At 56.1% G+C, this 13,725-nt stretch overlaps 1 protein-coding gene across 3 annotated transcripts in view; it reads left to right on the top strand.

The window, feature by feature from the left end:
* MGRN1 (mahogunin ring finger 1) overlaps positions 1-10,799 on the top strand; it is a 48,969-nt gene extending 38,170 nt beyond the window's left edge. For 2 of the 3 annotated variants that reach the window (XM_070413073.1, XM_070413075.1), the window contains 7 exons: positions 1,353-1,418; positions 3,145-3,371; positions 4,499-4,616; positions 4,807-4,852; positions 6,252-6,350; positions 8,797-8,841; positions 10,710-10,799. In XM_070413073.1, coding sequence (XP_070269174.1) covers positions 1,353-1,418; positions 3,145-3,371; positions 4,499-4,616; positions 4,807-4,852; positions 6,252-6,350; positions 8,797-8,837 — 597 coding nt within the window. In that variant the 3' untranslated portion in view covers positions 8,838-8,841; positions 10,710-10,799. The remainder of the gene's footprint in view (positions 1-1,352; positions 1,419-3,144; positions 3,372-4,498; positions 4,617-4,806; positions 4,853-6,251; positions 6,351-8,796; positions 8,842-10,709) is intronic. The other variant, XM_070413074.1, reaches the window with a different exon arrangement.
* Positions 10,800-13,725: the final 2,926 nt, after the last annotated feature.

Genomic DNA, 13,725 nt, shown 5'->3' with positions numbered 1-13,725 from the left:
ATAAGAGTGAAAGGGAGATACTTATGAGATGGTCAGACAGGGAGAAAGAGGTGGAAAGAGACATGGAGAGAGAGACACACAGAGGTGGGGATGGGGGTGGAGAGGAGAGGCCGAGGTGGACAGATGGGGAGGAAGGACCAGGGAGCAGGTGCCGGGCAGGTCCGGGTCTCAAGCTCCCAGGTCCCTGCTGTCCATGAGTGTTGTCAATTGTGAGTCTGTTTTCTTGGTTCTCAACTGAGGGTGTTTGGACCTAGTGATTCCTAGAGGTCCTGCCAACTCCCTAAAAAGAAAAGAGGACTCACACCCTCTGGATTGGCGCACCTAGAAGATGGGCTCCTGCCCTGGGCCAGCAGGTGTTATGTATTCGGCCCATACACTGTTTCTGAAAATCTGGAAATTTCCCTTAAAACTCAGACTTATGACTTACCTTTCAAAATCTGAGTGTGTAGTCTTGAAGCTGGAGCAAAGGCAAGGCTGCTCCCAGGGTGAGCCCCATCACCTCCCCTTCTCCTGGGGCAAGCACACTATCTGTTTTGCCTGCTGGGCCCTGTGGACATCAGGGTTTATGACTCAGAGTAGGCCCCCCACTCGTTTGACATTGGACTTGGTTACAGACACTGCACACTTCCTCCAACAATGAGTTTTAGGAGAGAGAATAGCACTTGGGTGTGATTCGCTCTGGGAAGGGAGGACTCTATTTCACAGAGGGGTGGCTGCTCAGGTGATGGGTTTTATTGCCGCTTGCGTGTTACTCTCCCAGGTTCTGTTTGCCCCTCTTGGCCTGGGAGCTGTGATGCTGCCCACAGTGCAGGGCGGGCTGGGGCTTGGATGGTGACCGCCAGTGCCTTCCTCTCCCGAGGGCGGTTATTGTCCGCCCTGTTACCTGTCGGAGCCATTTCCACGTCGTACCAGAAGAGCCCAAACTAGGCATTTTCTCCAATGAGTTGGGGTGATTTGGGGCTGATTTTTTACCCACCCACCATTAGGACTTGGAAGTTGGTGATAAGTTTAAGAGGCCCGCATGTCCCTTCCCCTTGCCTGGCCAGGCCCACTTGTGTGGAGCACCCAACCACTCTCACACCCCCCTGCCCAGGACCTGCTACTCGAGGTGACCCACACTGCGGGTGGGCATTGGGTGAGGGTGGACTCCCCCAGCAGCACAGCTCCCAGCCAGGCCCTTGAGGCCAAACCTGCATTTTGGCGAGGTCCCCACAATTCATGTGCATGTGAAGTTGCGAAGCGCAGGCTGGCGGCACTCCCACAAGCCAGCAGACCAGACCGACCCCAGCCATCCAGCTCCAGGGCCGTATGGAGGGTAGTAGTTGTAAAATGTATGATTTTTATTTTGACAGTGTCCCTTTAAAAAATCAAAGTCGCACCCTGCCTCACTGGCCAGCAAGAAACCTAAAAGGGAAACTGTAAGTGTGTTTGGCCCTGTGGCCGTGTCTCTGCCCCTCACCCTGATTATTAAGCCAATGACAAGTACGGGAAGTCAATTTCACTCCAGGTTGACGTGTTTGGTTGATTTAATCTGTCAAATCCACTCTCCCCAGTCCCCGGCTTCCCTGCTCAGAAAAGGAGTTTTGTGGAACAAGCAGAGCTCAAGGTCTGTCGGCAAAAAGCCAGTCTCTTGGATCCCCCTGCCAGGCACACCGGCCTCAGGCCGCCCCTCCCGCCAGCTCTGCTCTGTCCGTGGTCCAGTGCCCTGTTCCCCTTTTGTTTCTTGCTGGCAGTGGAATGATGAAGGTGGAACTAATGTGGCGGCGAGATTTTGCAAATAGCACTCCTAGCGCTTGCTTGTCATTCTACACCCCCTGCTCTCTGCCTCTTGGGTTTTAGCTCTTTGGGCCAAAGATTTGGTTTTCTTGCATTTTCCCTGCATTTCAAGGAGCGGGCTGGGGGCCGGAGAGTGTGTGGCAGCCAGGCTGGGCCTCTGGTAAAGCGTAGAGGTGGGAGTCACTGGGGAGTCAACCTACAGATAGGTGTTTTCTTTTAATGGGGGCTGAAGGTGTTCAGAGTAATTATTTACCTTTAAATTGAAGATGGGTTGGTAACAAATGCAGGACACCACTGGCTCAGGTGACCTGGGGACTGGGAGGTGCTTGCTGAGGGCAAGAGACCCCCATCCTGACTCCCCTGCCTCCTCTATGGTCCCAGGATTGCTTTACCGCCTTCCTTCCTGCCAGTCAGATGGGTAGGTGGCCCTAGCTGGTGTAGCTCAGTTGGTTGAGCATCGTCCCGTGTACCAAGAAATAACTAACTTGATTCCTGGTAGGGCACACGCCCAGGTTGCTGGCTCGATCCCCAGTAGGGGACGTGCAGGAGGCAACTGATTGATGTTTCTCTCTTTCTAAAACATCAATAAAAACATTAAAGAAACAGATGGGCAGGTGAGGGTTTCACGTAGGGAGCACTGTGGACATTTGCCCTTCACCTTATTTAATGTGAGTGAGGACAGGTGGCTGCCCCACTCTGCAGGGGCCCAGCACTGCCATGCCCAGCACCCGAGCATTTCCCTTCTCCCTTCACCTTTAACCCTAAAGCCAGACACAGCCTGTTGATGTGACTTATTCCCAGCAAGGGGGAAACCAAGGTTCTGAACCAGGGGGCCCATCAGAATCACACATCATCCCTTGGATGCCTGCCCAGGTCCACCGAGGATCTCGTGTTGGGCCAGATGTCTGTGTTGTCGGGCAGAGCTCCCCGGGGACCAGGCCCTCCCTGGTCTAGAACGTGGTTCCCTGGTTTCTCTCAACTCTGGCATGGCTTTGCTCTCCACCTGCCCCTCTCACTAACCCCTCTCACTCTCTGCCCCCTGCCCAGCAGGAACACAAAGCCAGGTCGGGGCTGTCTGAGGCTCGGAATGGGGTGGCTCTTCCAGATGCCCTCTCCCTTCCTGTCAAATGGGCATTTGGTGTTCAAGGCTGTGCTGCACTGATGGCGAGGGATCCCTGGGCAGGCGTCTGGTGCTGCTCTAGAGCTCCTGGCGCCCTCTGCGGAGGGAGGACTTAAACCCCTGGAAGGTGGAGACCACAGGAGATGGTCAGAAAGCAGGTGCTGGGGAGTAGACCGTCTCGGGCATAAGCCCGGGCAGTGGGCAGGGAGCCTAGCCAACCCCTCCCTCACCCGCTCTTGTCCCCTCAGAGCTCGGACAGCATCCCGCCGGGCTATGAGCCCATCTCTCTGCTTGAGGCGCTCAATGGCCTCCGGGCCATCTCCCCGGCCCTCCCCTCGGCTCCCCTGTACGAAGAGATCACCTACTCGGGCGTCTCGGATGGTCTGTCCCAGGCCAGCTGCCCACTTGCTGGGCTTGATCGCATCATGGAAAGCAGCCACCAGAAGGGCAAGTCTCGGAGCAAATCCCCCGACAGGTGAGGCCAGGGCCGAGGCCGGGATTCCCTCTGGGAAGGGTGTCTGGGAACCCATCCGCCTGCTTGTGGGCCAGGGCACAGGAGGCGTATGCTAGTAGAAAAGAAGTGCAAAGCAAGGTGATTTGTAGTTTTAAATAATTTTATAACGTGTTTTGTTTGGTGATCACCAGAAAGACTAACAAGACCAGTAGCGGGTTAGGCTCCCGGGTAAGGTTGATCTCAGCAAAGGCAGCAGGAGTGAAATGCATCAGTGGAGGACAGAGGCGCCGGTGCCCTCCCTGTCCCAGGCCAACCGCAGGGGCGTGAGCGCTGTTGCACCAGGAGAGCTGTTTGAGTTTCAGGGTTCTGGGACTTTCTGGGGGTTGGTCACATGGGCACATCCTGCTGTGCGACTGGTGAACCAGGATTGTCATCCCAGGGCCCATCATGGTTCCTTGGACACTTGCTAGGCCCTGCAGCCGGCCTTGATTTGGAGTCTTTCCTCACACACATGCTGGCTTTTTACTGGGGAAGTATAAGGAAGGCACAGGTTCCATAAAACCAACTGTGGCCCCATGAGTAATACACATGGCAGGCTCACTCCAAAGATGCAGAATCCTGGGAATCTCCTGCTGCCTCCCTTGCCCAGCCCTCCAGCCCAGAAGTACACCATCACGGTTGTCCTCTCCTGGAAATAAAAAGCTGTGTTTAGGTCCTAGCCAGATTGGCTCAGTAGATAGTGTCAGCCTGCAGACTGAAGGGTCCGGGTTCGATTCCGATCAAGGGCACATGCCCGGGTTGCAAGCTCAATCCCCAGTGGGGAGCATGCAGGAGGCAGCCAATCGATGATTCTCTCTCATCATTGATGTTTCTATCTATCTTCCTCTCCCTTCCTCTCTGAAGTCAATAAAAATATATTAAAAAATAAAATAAAAATAAAAAGCCGTGTTTAGGCCTCTGCAAGTGCCCAGGTGGACAGCCTCCATGCTGCTAGCTAGCACCCTGCTGGCATTCTGCTGATGCCCACAATTCCCCGGGTGCATCTGCCCGCAGCTCCAGGCAACATATGCAGGCTCACCCTCAGGTGGAGCTGGCGTTGGTAAGGTCACTTTTCTACCCACTTGTCTTCTACCCTCCTCTCTGCCCAGCACCCTGCGGTCCCCATCGTCCCCCATCCACGAAGAGGACGAGGAGAAGCTCTCCCAGGACTCGGACGCCCCTCCCCTGCCGAGTGGGGCTGGGCTGGTGCTGAGCAGCTCCCCAGAGGTGAGTTCCCGTCCTGGCCCCCCCTCGGTCCTGCCCACCTGAGATCTGAGTCCCCACTGCTTGCTGTTTGCCTCTGAGACCTGTTTCATGGTGTGCCCGGGCCTGCCCCGCCCTGCCCTCACTCAGTGGAGGTTGGCACCAGTCCTGGGTCAGCACCATAGCTCCAGGCTCATTTTCCCTTGTTTCCTAGAGTTTCCTCACGGAGGAGGTTGACGAGAGGTCATCGCTAAAGCAAGGTGAGCCCTCTTCTGAAGGGCAGGGTTCCAGTGCTGCCTGTCGGGAGGGCAGAGGTCTCCAGCTCAGATCTCCTAGGGTTTCTCCTGGGAACCACTGCACAGTGTCTCAGGACAGCCCGCAGCCGCTCCTGGTTTTCCCTCCCGCCATCAGCATCGGGTAGTGTGGCCATTTTATATCCCACCTGGATCGTTCTGCACGTGGTCAGTTCTCCCGGCCTGGCCTTGGGCTGTTCCCATCCCTTGGTAGTCCTGCCAGCACCTGGACAGATCCAGGGCCTTTGTGTGGGCAGAGAGCTCAGCTAGGTCCAGGTCTCCCATGTGGGAGTGGGGGGCTGGCTCCTCTCTTGATGGAAGTTTTGGTACGTAGCAGCCTACAGGGTCAGGACCCAGCCGCCCAGCACATGTGCTGGTTCTGAGTCAGGGGATGACCTTGCCTGACCTCAAAGTGGTTGTAGGACATAATGAGGTGCTTCCCTCTGCTGGCTGGGGAGATGCCATCTCTCTGCTATCTTGGTCATTTCTCCCCAGTGTGGGCAGGTGAGGAAACAGGCTCAGGGCTGGTTTTGGGGGAGGCCAAGGCCACTTAATTTAGAGGTAATAGAGCCAGGAGTGGCCCTTGCTGGCTGCCCCCCCCAAGCCTGCAATCTGGTAAAAGACCCCAAAATAACCCACAGACGCTCCATTGCTGTAACCCCTTCTTGCCAGGGGTCCCCTGGCCAGCATTGCACTGTTGGGGGCCCACATCCCTTCCAGAAGCAGCCCCCCACCCCGCGGGTGGTGCCCAGGTTTAGGGGTGTCTATTCCTGGAAGCACTGTGCCATCCTTGCCTGCCTGGCCTGGTGCAGGGCAAGCCCTTCTGCCTCTCAGGCCTTGGCTCCCCACCTCCCTCAGGGTTGGCTTTTCCTGCTGGTGCCAAGCATGTGCTGGGACTGGGCAACCTCTGCTGTGCCCTGTCACAGGGGCCAGACCCCTTTCTGTAGGAGAGAGAACCATGCAGGCCTGAGGCTGAGAGCTGATGTGTGAGGAGCAGCCACACTGGAGGCCCCCATCGGCGTGTCCACGCAGGACCTGCTGTGGTGTGTGTGGACCAGGGGCTGTCAGCCTGCTCACCCGGGAAGATCAATAGAGAGTTACATCTGTTACCATTTTATCTTGTTTTTTAATCTTGGGCATTTTTTTTATTGATAAAAATAAAACAGAAGCCCCATACTGGGGGTGTGAGAGAAGAAAAGAGAGGGAGAATAGGGTCCAGGGAAAGCAGAGGGGGAGTCAGGAGACCAAGGGCCCCAGCAGCTGCAGTGCCCTTGGGAATGAAAGGCGGGCTCCTGGGGGTCTCAGCCAGAGGAGTGGCCCAACCCACCCCTGCTAGTGGGTCCCTGACCTGCTCTCTCCTCTGCAGGGAGCCGTGTACCTTCCATTGAGAACGTCCTCCAGGATGGCAGCCCTGAGCCCTGTGGCTGCTGCCAGCCTGGCCCACCTACCGACATCTACCTTCCAGGTAATAGCACTCAGCCTTTGGGCTCGGAACTTGCCCAGCCTGGGATGGTGCTGTGACCATCTTCATGAAGTTGGGGGCCTACTGGTGCTCTGACTACTCAGGGAGGGGCTGACCGGTGGGGAGCCTGCCCCCATCTCTCTGGCTCTGAGTTCATGCTCCTTCCATCAGTCCCCATAGCACAGCCAGGCTGTTTCCATAGTCGCCCCTCCTGCAGCCCCTGACTCTTTGGGGCAGAGCCTGGGCCAAGGCCTCTTTGCAGCCCAGAGCCAGTGTTTAAGGACACGGTCCTTTTCCCCGTCCATCTGCATTGCCGTATCTTCCTGCATCCATGGCTCTGGCATGCTTGGACCTCTGCCCCAGGGAGCTATGAACAAAGCCACCTGCCTGCCTTAGGCCTGACACCAGCTTTCCTCCACCTGCTGGAGGTCCCTGGTGAAGCAGGGCATCCCACGCCAGGGTGCAGCAGGTCGGGCTGGTGTGTTGGGTGCCAGCAAGGCTCGAGGCAGCTGGGAACAGTCCTGCTTCTCTTCTCTTTTCTGAGGCCTCCGCCCAGGGCCCTTTGGCCTCAGCTGCTCTGCTCTCTGCTCCTCTGGGCCAGAATCCTCGGCTCCACAGATGGGCGATAAGAGTGGGGCGGGGCTCTCAGATGCTCATGTTGGCACCTGCTAGGATACCATCTGAGGCTCTGGAATCAAAATAAATAGTTACATTGCCCCTAGAGAGCCTGGCTCCTGCCACATGGCCAGGGAGCCCTTGGGGGCCCTCCTGCCTGTCCCTGGAGCCATCGTTGCCTGGTCCCTGGGGAGCTGGCTTGAGCATTGGGGGCTGTGACATGCTTTGGTTTGGAAGGGCCTCTTGCCCCCATCTGGCTTCTGGATGAGCAGCGAGTGGCTTTGCAGACAGAGGGTCACCAGGTGTGTGAGGAAGCAGGACAGCTGTTGGTTCAGTGGCACATATGGGCCTGCCCATAGGGACACCCACGGGTAAAAGCATACCTTAGAGTAACACAGAATTCCAGTAAGTTCTTTGAGAGGACTTCAAGTATTTCATTGTGATTCAAATTGGGGGGAGGTGGCCAGGAGAGGGACTGGGCTTTCTGGAGCCACAAGCCTCCACTCTGGCCTCCTTAGGCCCAAAGTCCTTGACCTGAGCTGCGGTGTGGGGTGGACAGGAGGCTCAGAATCCACAGGCCCCCTCTGATGCACAGTGAGAGGTCTTCTGTGGTGGCCGGAGCCATAGGGGCTTAGGACATGTCTGAGTGTGAGGCCTGATCCCTAAGGCAGATGCCCACACAGCCTCTGCAGAGCCACCCCTCACCCTTCACTCCTCAAGTGGCCCAGAGTGCTCAGGGGTCTGCAGGGTTGGGACAGGCTGTAGCTGCTGGGCTCGGCCTACAGGTGAAACCAGGACTTCTGGCTCTTGAGCCCCTGAGCCTCTAGCTCAGGGGTCCTCAAACTTTTTAAACAGGGGGCCAGTTCACTGTCCCTCAGACCGTTGGAGGGCCGGACTATAGTTTAAAAAAACTATGAACAAATTCCTATGCACACTGCACATATCTTATTTTGAAGTAAAAAAACAAAACAGGAACAAATACAGTATTTGAGGACCCCTGCTCTAGCTGACATGTGGGGCGGGAAGCAGTTGGTTATGGAAGTGGTGGAGGTGAGGCCAGAGTCTGCATTCAGGGCCTGACTGGACAGTGAGGTGGGCAGTGTCCGGCTCCTGAGCCCGGCTCCACCCTGGCTCTGCGCCTGTCCAGTCTGCAGGGCAGGGTGGGATCTCAGCACCTCTCAGAGCTCAGACAGGAAGCGGGTGCTGTTAGCGACCTGCACCTGCTCCCCACAGGCACCACTGATTGCAGCTGGGGGTGGGCAGGGGTCTTCACAGGGCGCACAACTGTGTGAGCACGCGTCCATGCCTTCTAGTCACATGCTGGGCCCACTATTCTGCTACTGGCTTGTTTCAGTTAGGGGAGATCCTGAGCATCTTTCACATGTGTGTTTAAGAATGTGAACACGTACACTGGGGTGTCTTCATTCTTTATAACAACTGCACAGCCACCCGGAGGGATGAAGCATTATTTAGTGACTCTTAGTGTTCCCTGTTGATGGGGAAAATGACATTGGTGGAATCTATAAATGGAAAACCTAGATGCCTGTGTCCCCACAGCCCTTCCTGGGCTCCACCTTCCAGCGGGGTTCAGCACTGCCCGGCCCCCCAATCCTTCCACAGGCTGAGTTTCTCTGCGTAAGAATTGGCCCAGCACTCCCCAGGAAATACATTTTCAGCCGATGCCCGTCTTTTGTTCCAGCACATCGGTTGGTGTGAGTTTTCATTTCCAGTCCCCACCCTCTCAGGGCCACTTGTCCTAAGGTCAGTGCATCTGCTGTGGGGTGTGCTGTCTATCGAGCCTTTGCTAACCAGGCTTCCATCTCTCTCTGCACAGCCCAGGCACCCGGCTCCTGTTCTGTTGGCATCGAGGAGTAAGCTGGTACGTGACGGCCACCATGCTCGTGGTGGGTGGCTCCGAGGGGCATCCTTGGCAGGGGTTAGCGAGGAAATCCCCCAGCTGCCTCTCCCTCTCCTGCTCCCTCCAGGGGGTTCCTCCCCATTTCCCAGCCTCCTCCACATCCTGTCTTCCCTTGGGTCCCGGATTCTAAATCCAGAGCTCTCCCAGCGCTGCTGCCCTTTTGCCCCAAAGAGGTGGTCCTGGGGGTATGATGCTGGCTTTGGGGCCAGAAATTCTCCCATCGGGACCAGGCTGCCCAGTCAGGCTGTTCCAGCCTTTAGGGCCCCCGGAATGGGGACCCAACCCTAGCTGAGACCCCCATCATTGCTGCTACTAAACTGTCCCCCTCCCCACCTCTGGAACCTTCCAGAACACCACCAGCATACTCATATCAGTCTATTAGCAAGTCATATGAGGTTGACTCCCCACCTGATAGGGAGGTGCCTCCTACCTGGGTGACCCAGACAGACATTTTACAGAAGGCAGTTCCAAGAGCACCACCGAGACATAGGCCACATGTGTTGGGCCCCCTTCCCCTCCTTCATGTGACATCAGTGGCTCTGGGAAGTCTGATGATACAGAGCCTGGTGCCTTCGGTGGCCCTGGGTTTCTCAGATGAGTGTGGTGTGGAACGTTCTAGCAGGACTCTTGGCAGCAGAGTCCAGCAGCCCCAGCTGGAGACACCAGGTCAGGCTGGTGTCTGGCCTTCCTCCTGGTCAGCTGTTCTGAGCCCCAGCTGTGGTGTCTGTCCACTTGTTTTAACCACTGCTCTTACATTCGCACAAAAACCTCTTGTCCTCCTCACACATTTCTTCTGACAAATCTTACCCTCTGTCGGGCACTTTTATTCTTTAAAAAAAAATGTTTTTATTGATTTGAGGGAAAGGAAAGGAGAGGGGGAGAAAGAGAAACATTGATTGGCTGCCTCACGCTCCATTCTGGGCATTTAGCCTGCAAGCCGGGCATGTGCCCCAACCAGGAATCAAACCAGTGACCCTTTGGTGCACGGGATGACGCTCAACCAACTAAGCCACAGCAGCCAGGGCAGGGTCCTGCACTTTTATAAAGCTGGTCCCAGCCTCCACTCTGGAAGATGTTCAGTGTTGCAATTTAGGTAAAACCTCCAGAAGTAGGAAACAGGTCAGAGCTACAGAGAAATATACTTCGCTTGGCAGAGCTGACTTGCACACAGCCACAGCGCCTACGAAAATAGTCCCCTTATCCGAGGGTCTGTGTCGCAGACGACTGGTGGCAGACGCACTGCTTGGTTTGCTATGTGAAGACGCCAATGGAGCCCACCTTCAAGTGGGTGGGTGGGTGACCGTGCTTTCTGCAGCTCTGAAAAGTGTGCTGGTCCCTCTGCTGCTGCAACCCCCAGTCAGGGATCCTCACACCAGCACCCAGGCAAAGGGGACACCCTGTCCGGGGACAGAGCACTTCACAGGATTGGGGAGGCAACTGTGGTAACAATAGGCCTCTGAGGAGGGCAGGCTAGGCTCCTGGGTCTGCTCTGAGCACTGGCTGTACATCCACTCACTTTTGCCTGGGACCGACCAGTCCCAGCCTAAGTTAGTCGGGAAGCTCTGCGGACTGGCTGGTCAGTTTCCAGGAGCACAGACCTTGCAAGGGCAGGAGGCCTAGGGGTCAGCAGCCCAAGGTGCCCTGTTCTGTTCCAGGGCTACAGCTGCTGCTGGCACCACAGACGTGCATGCGTGGAGGTGGGTGCTGGCTGGCCCTGCCCTCCAGGTTTTAAAGTTGGTAGGAACCTGGAGCCTGCAGGGGTGAAGGGAGCAGGTGAGGTGGGAAGGCTCGTCCAAGCCTGACCCTCCTCCCTCTGCTCCCACCTGCAGGAAGGTCCATCTCCATGAAGACGCCGGAGCCTCCTCGCCACTGGCCCCACCTAGCCTCTGTTTGGTGGCCCCAGTCCTGACGTGGAGGCCACCGCCTGACTCAACTCTGAGAGCCTGGCCAGGCTGGCAGCATGGAGCCCTCAGCTCCCCAGACTTTGCCAAGGGGCTGTCTGGACTCCATTGAGACCCCTGGCCTCTCCTATCTGCACACCCTTCATAGCCACAGCTCCAAGGGGCCCTGCGACCCTTGATTGAAGAGCACAGTGGACTGTCCCCCTGACAAACCTTTTTTTCCTGCGGTCTCTGTATTTGTAAATGGTACACAATGAAGGACAGCCCCTTTCTGTCTCATGCACTGAGCTCTGAGTTCCCCCAAATCTCTTGTTGGCTGAATGGCTGGAGCTGGAGGCTGGCCACCCACATGTCCCAGATTGGCTTTATCCAGCCCCCCAGCCAGTGGGAGGCTGACACCCTGAGAACTCAGCAAATCGGCAGGAGAGAATTTATCGGTGGGTGAAGTACTGTCTTCCCAGGGGGTAGTTCTGGGGGGGCTTGTTGTTGGGGAAGGGAAGGAAGGGGGATCCATCCGAGTCACGGTCAATGAAGGAAACGATGCCTGTGCCCCTCCCCCGAGTTCATGGCCTGGCTGGCACTGCTGCTTTGTGTCCTCTGTTGCTTCCCCTCCCGCCCAGGCCCTACGTGCAGGGCTGTGTAGCTCGCAGCCCTTCCCTGCGGCCCTGCGCAGCCTGCGTTTCTGCACTTGAGGCCCAGGTCTGGTTTTGGGCCCGACTCTTCCCAGGGGCAGAGGTGCAGTGCACAGCCTATTGGCAGCAGTTGGGCTAGTGCCGTGGTCGGCAAACTGCGGCTCTTTGGCCCCTTGAGTGTGGCTCTTCCTAAGCCTTAGGAGTACCCTAATTAAGTTAATAACAATGTACCTACCTATATAGTTTAAGTTTAAAAAATTTGGCTCTCAAAAGAAATTTCAATCGTACTGTTGATATTTGGCTCTGTTGACTAATGAGTTTGCCGACCACTGGTCCAGTGGCCCCTCTCCAGGCCCTGCACCTTCTCAGAGGTGGCTTTGCACACGTCCTCAGACCCCCTCCAGGTGGAGGGGCCTCCGCTCAGCTTGTCCGCCCGCTCAGGGAGGGATCTGAGCAAGTTTTCTGCTCTGTGTCATTTAAATGTCACTCGGTGTTTCTCTTTGATTTGTTCTGTCTGGGGCTTCTGTGGTGGGACCTGCCTCCTGGAGAAGGGTCCCATTTGAAGTGGCCTCATCATTTTCTTAAGATAAACCACCTGGGCAATAGAAAAGCAGAGGAGGCACAGGCTGCCCAAGCAGGGACCTTGGCCTGGTGGGTGGGTGGGTCTGTGCAGCTCCCCAAGGGCCCAACACTTTTGGGCCTTGGATTAGGGGGTGCAGAGGAGCTCGCTTTCTGAGGATGATGGTTCTGGGAGCATGCACACAGCTGGGTGCTTTGTCCAGTAGGTTCCTTGTTCTCTCTCCAATGGGCTGTGAGCAGAGCGCTGCCTTATGCACAGCTCTCGGCCACACTCAGGCCACCTTCCTCAGCCGCTTGGCTCCCTGTCTTCCCCCCCGCCCCCCCCAACTCCCGCCCACTAGTGTGCTCATGGGTGCACATGTGCACACATACAGGCTGTCTCTCTCCTCGCCCTCATCACCCACCAACACCCTGGCCTCTTCCCGTTGGCATTGGTGCCAGTACTCCGAATGACAGGATGCAGTACCCTGTCTTGGACTTAAACATGCTATCATTTGATGTATTCTGATTGGCTAGTTTTTGTTCCTTTTTACTGTATATTTATAGTAATAAAATCATCCAGCAATATCCTGTTCATTCCTTTTTCCACGCGTAGCACTGCAGGACCTCACCTGTTTCTTAGTCAGAGGCCGGACTGCTGAGTGGCGAGTGGTGGTCTGACACCCTTACAGCAGTGCGAGCACCAGCTTGTGACTGCAGTCTGTTTCATGTGTAAGACATCAGTGAGGTCCGACTCCAGGAGGGAGTGAGGGTTACTGTTGTGGCCACTGTGCTGATTCTTGGATTGGACCGAATGGTTCCAGGGGCTTCGGCTCAGTCTTCTGAGCAGGTAGAGAAGGAGCCAGGGCCTCCAGGTTTGTGAGAGGCTGCTGTGGTCCCCAGCACCATGTTCTGTGTCGCTGATTCATCCCATAGATGTTTCCTGACCACCTACTGTGTGGCAGCAGAAGGCAAGATGGACAAGGTCCAGGCCCCTGGGAGCTTGTCAGTGAGACTCTACACAAATAAATCTACATCTTCCCCAATTTGGTTACCATTAGGAAGAGTCAGCAGGTGCCAAGATGGGGTCACATGGGGGACTTAATTTAACCCACAGTCTGGCAGAGCAACCCAGGCAGCTGGCACAGAAAGTGCAAAGGCCCAGAAATAGGAGTGAGCCCAGGATGTCCACCCAGTGGAAAGAAGCACATGTGGCCGAAGTGTCGGAACTGGGATTTGGTTGCAGATACTGCAAGACTTTGTAGGGGCAATCAGGGGTTTATTCTAAGAACAGAGGTTTTTAAGCAAGAGAGTGACTCACTCCTGATGTCATGTGGAGAATGGATTAGAGGGGCAGGTTTGGCTGCCATGATGCTGGAGCCCAGCTGGGAGCCCTCTGCTTGGCTTGAGTTTCCCTGCCCAGTGAATGGTTTCCCAGTAGGGAAAAGATGGTGCCCCAGAATGCCAGGCAGCACTGTTTGCACCCCCACCCCCAGCTTTGCAAACACAACAAGTTACCTCCACAGGCCTCTGTGTGTGTGTATCCTATATAATAAAAGGCTAATATGCAAATCGACCTAACAGCAGAATGACCAGTCGCTATGATGTGCACTGACCACCAGGGGGCAGATGCTCAATGCAGGAGCTGCCCCTGGTGGTCAGTGCACTCCCACAGGGGGAGCGCCACTCAGCCAGAAGCCGGGCTCACGGCTGGCGAGCGCAGTGGCTGTGGCAGGAGCCTCTCTCACCTCCAT

Source organism: Myotis yumanensis, unplaced genomic scaffold, assembly GCF_028538775.1.
Source record: "Myotis yumanensis isolate MYYU_CA2020_CCGP unplaced genomic scaffold, mMyoYum1.0.hap1 SCAF_4, whole genome shotgun sequence".
NCBI classification, from domain to species: domain Eukaryota; kingdom Metazoa; phylum Chordata; class Mammalia; order Chiroptera; family Vespertilionidae; genus Myotis; species Myotis yumanensis.
Note: the sequence above shows the minus strand (reverse complement) of the source record. Positions and strands in the feature narration are given on the sequence as shown.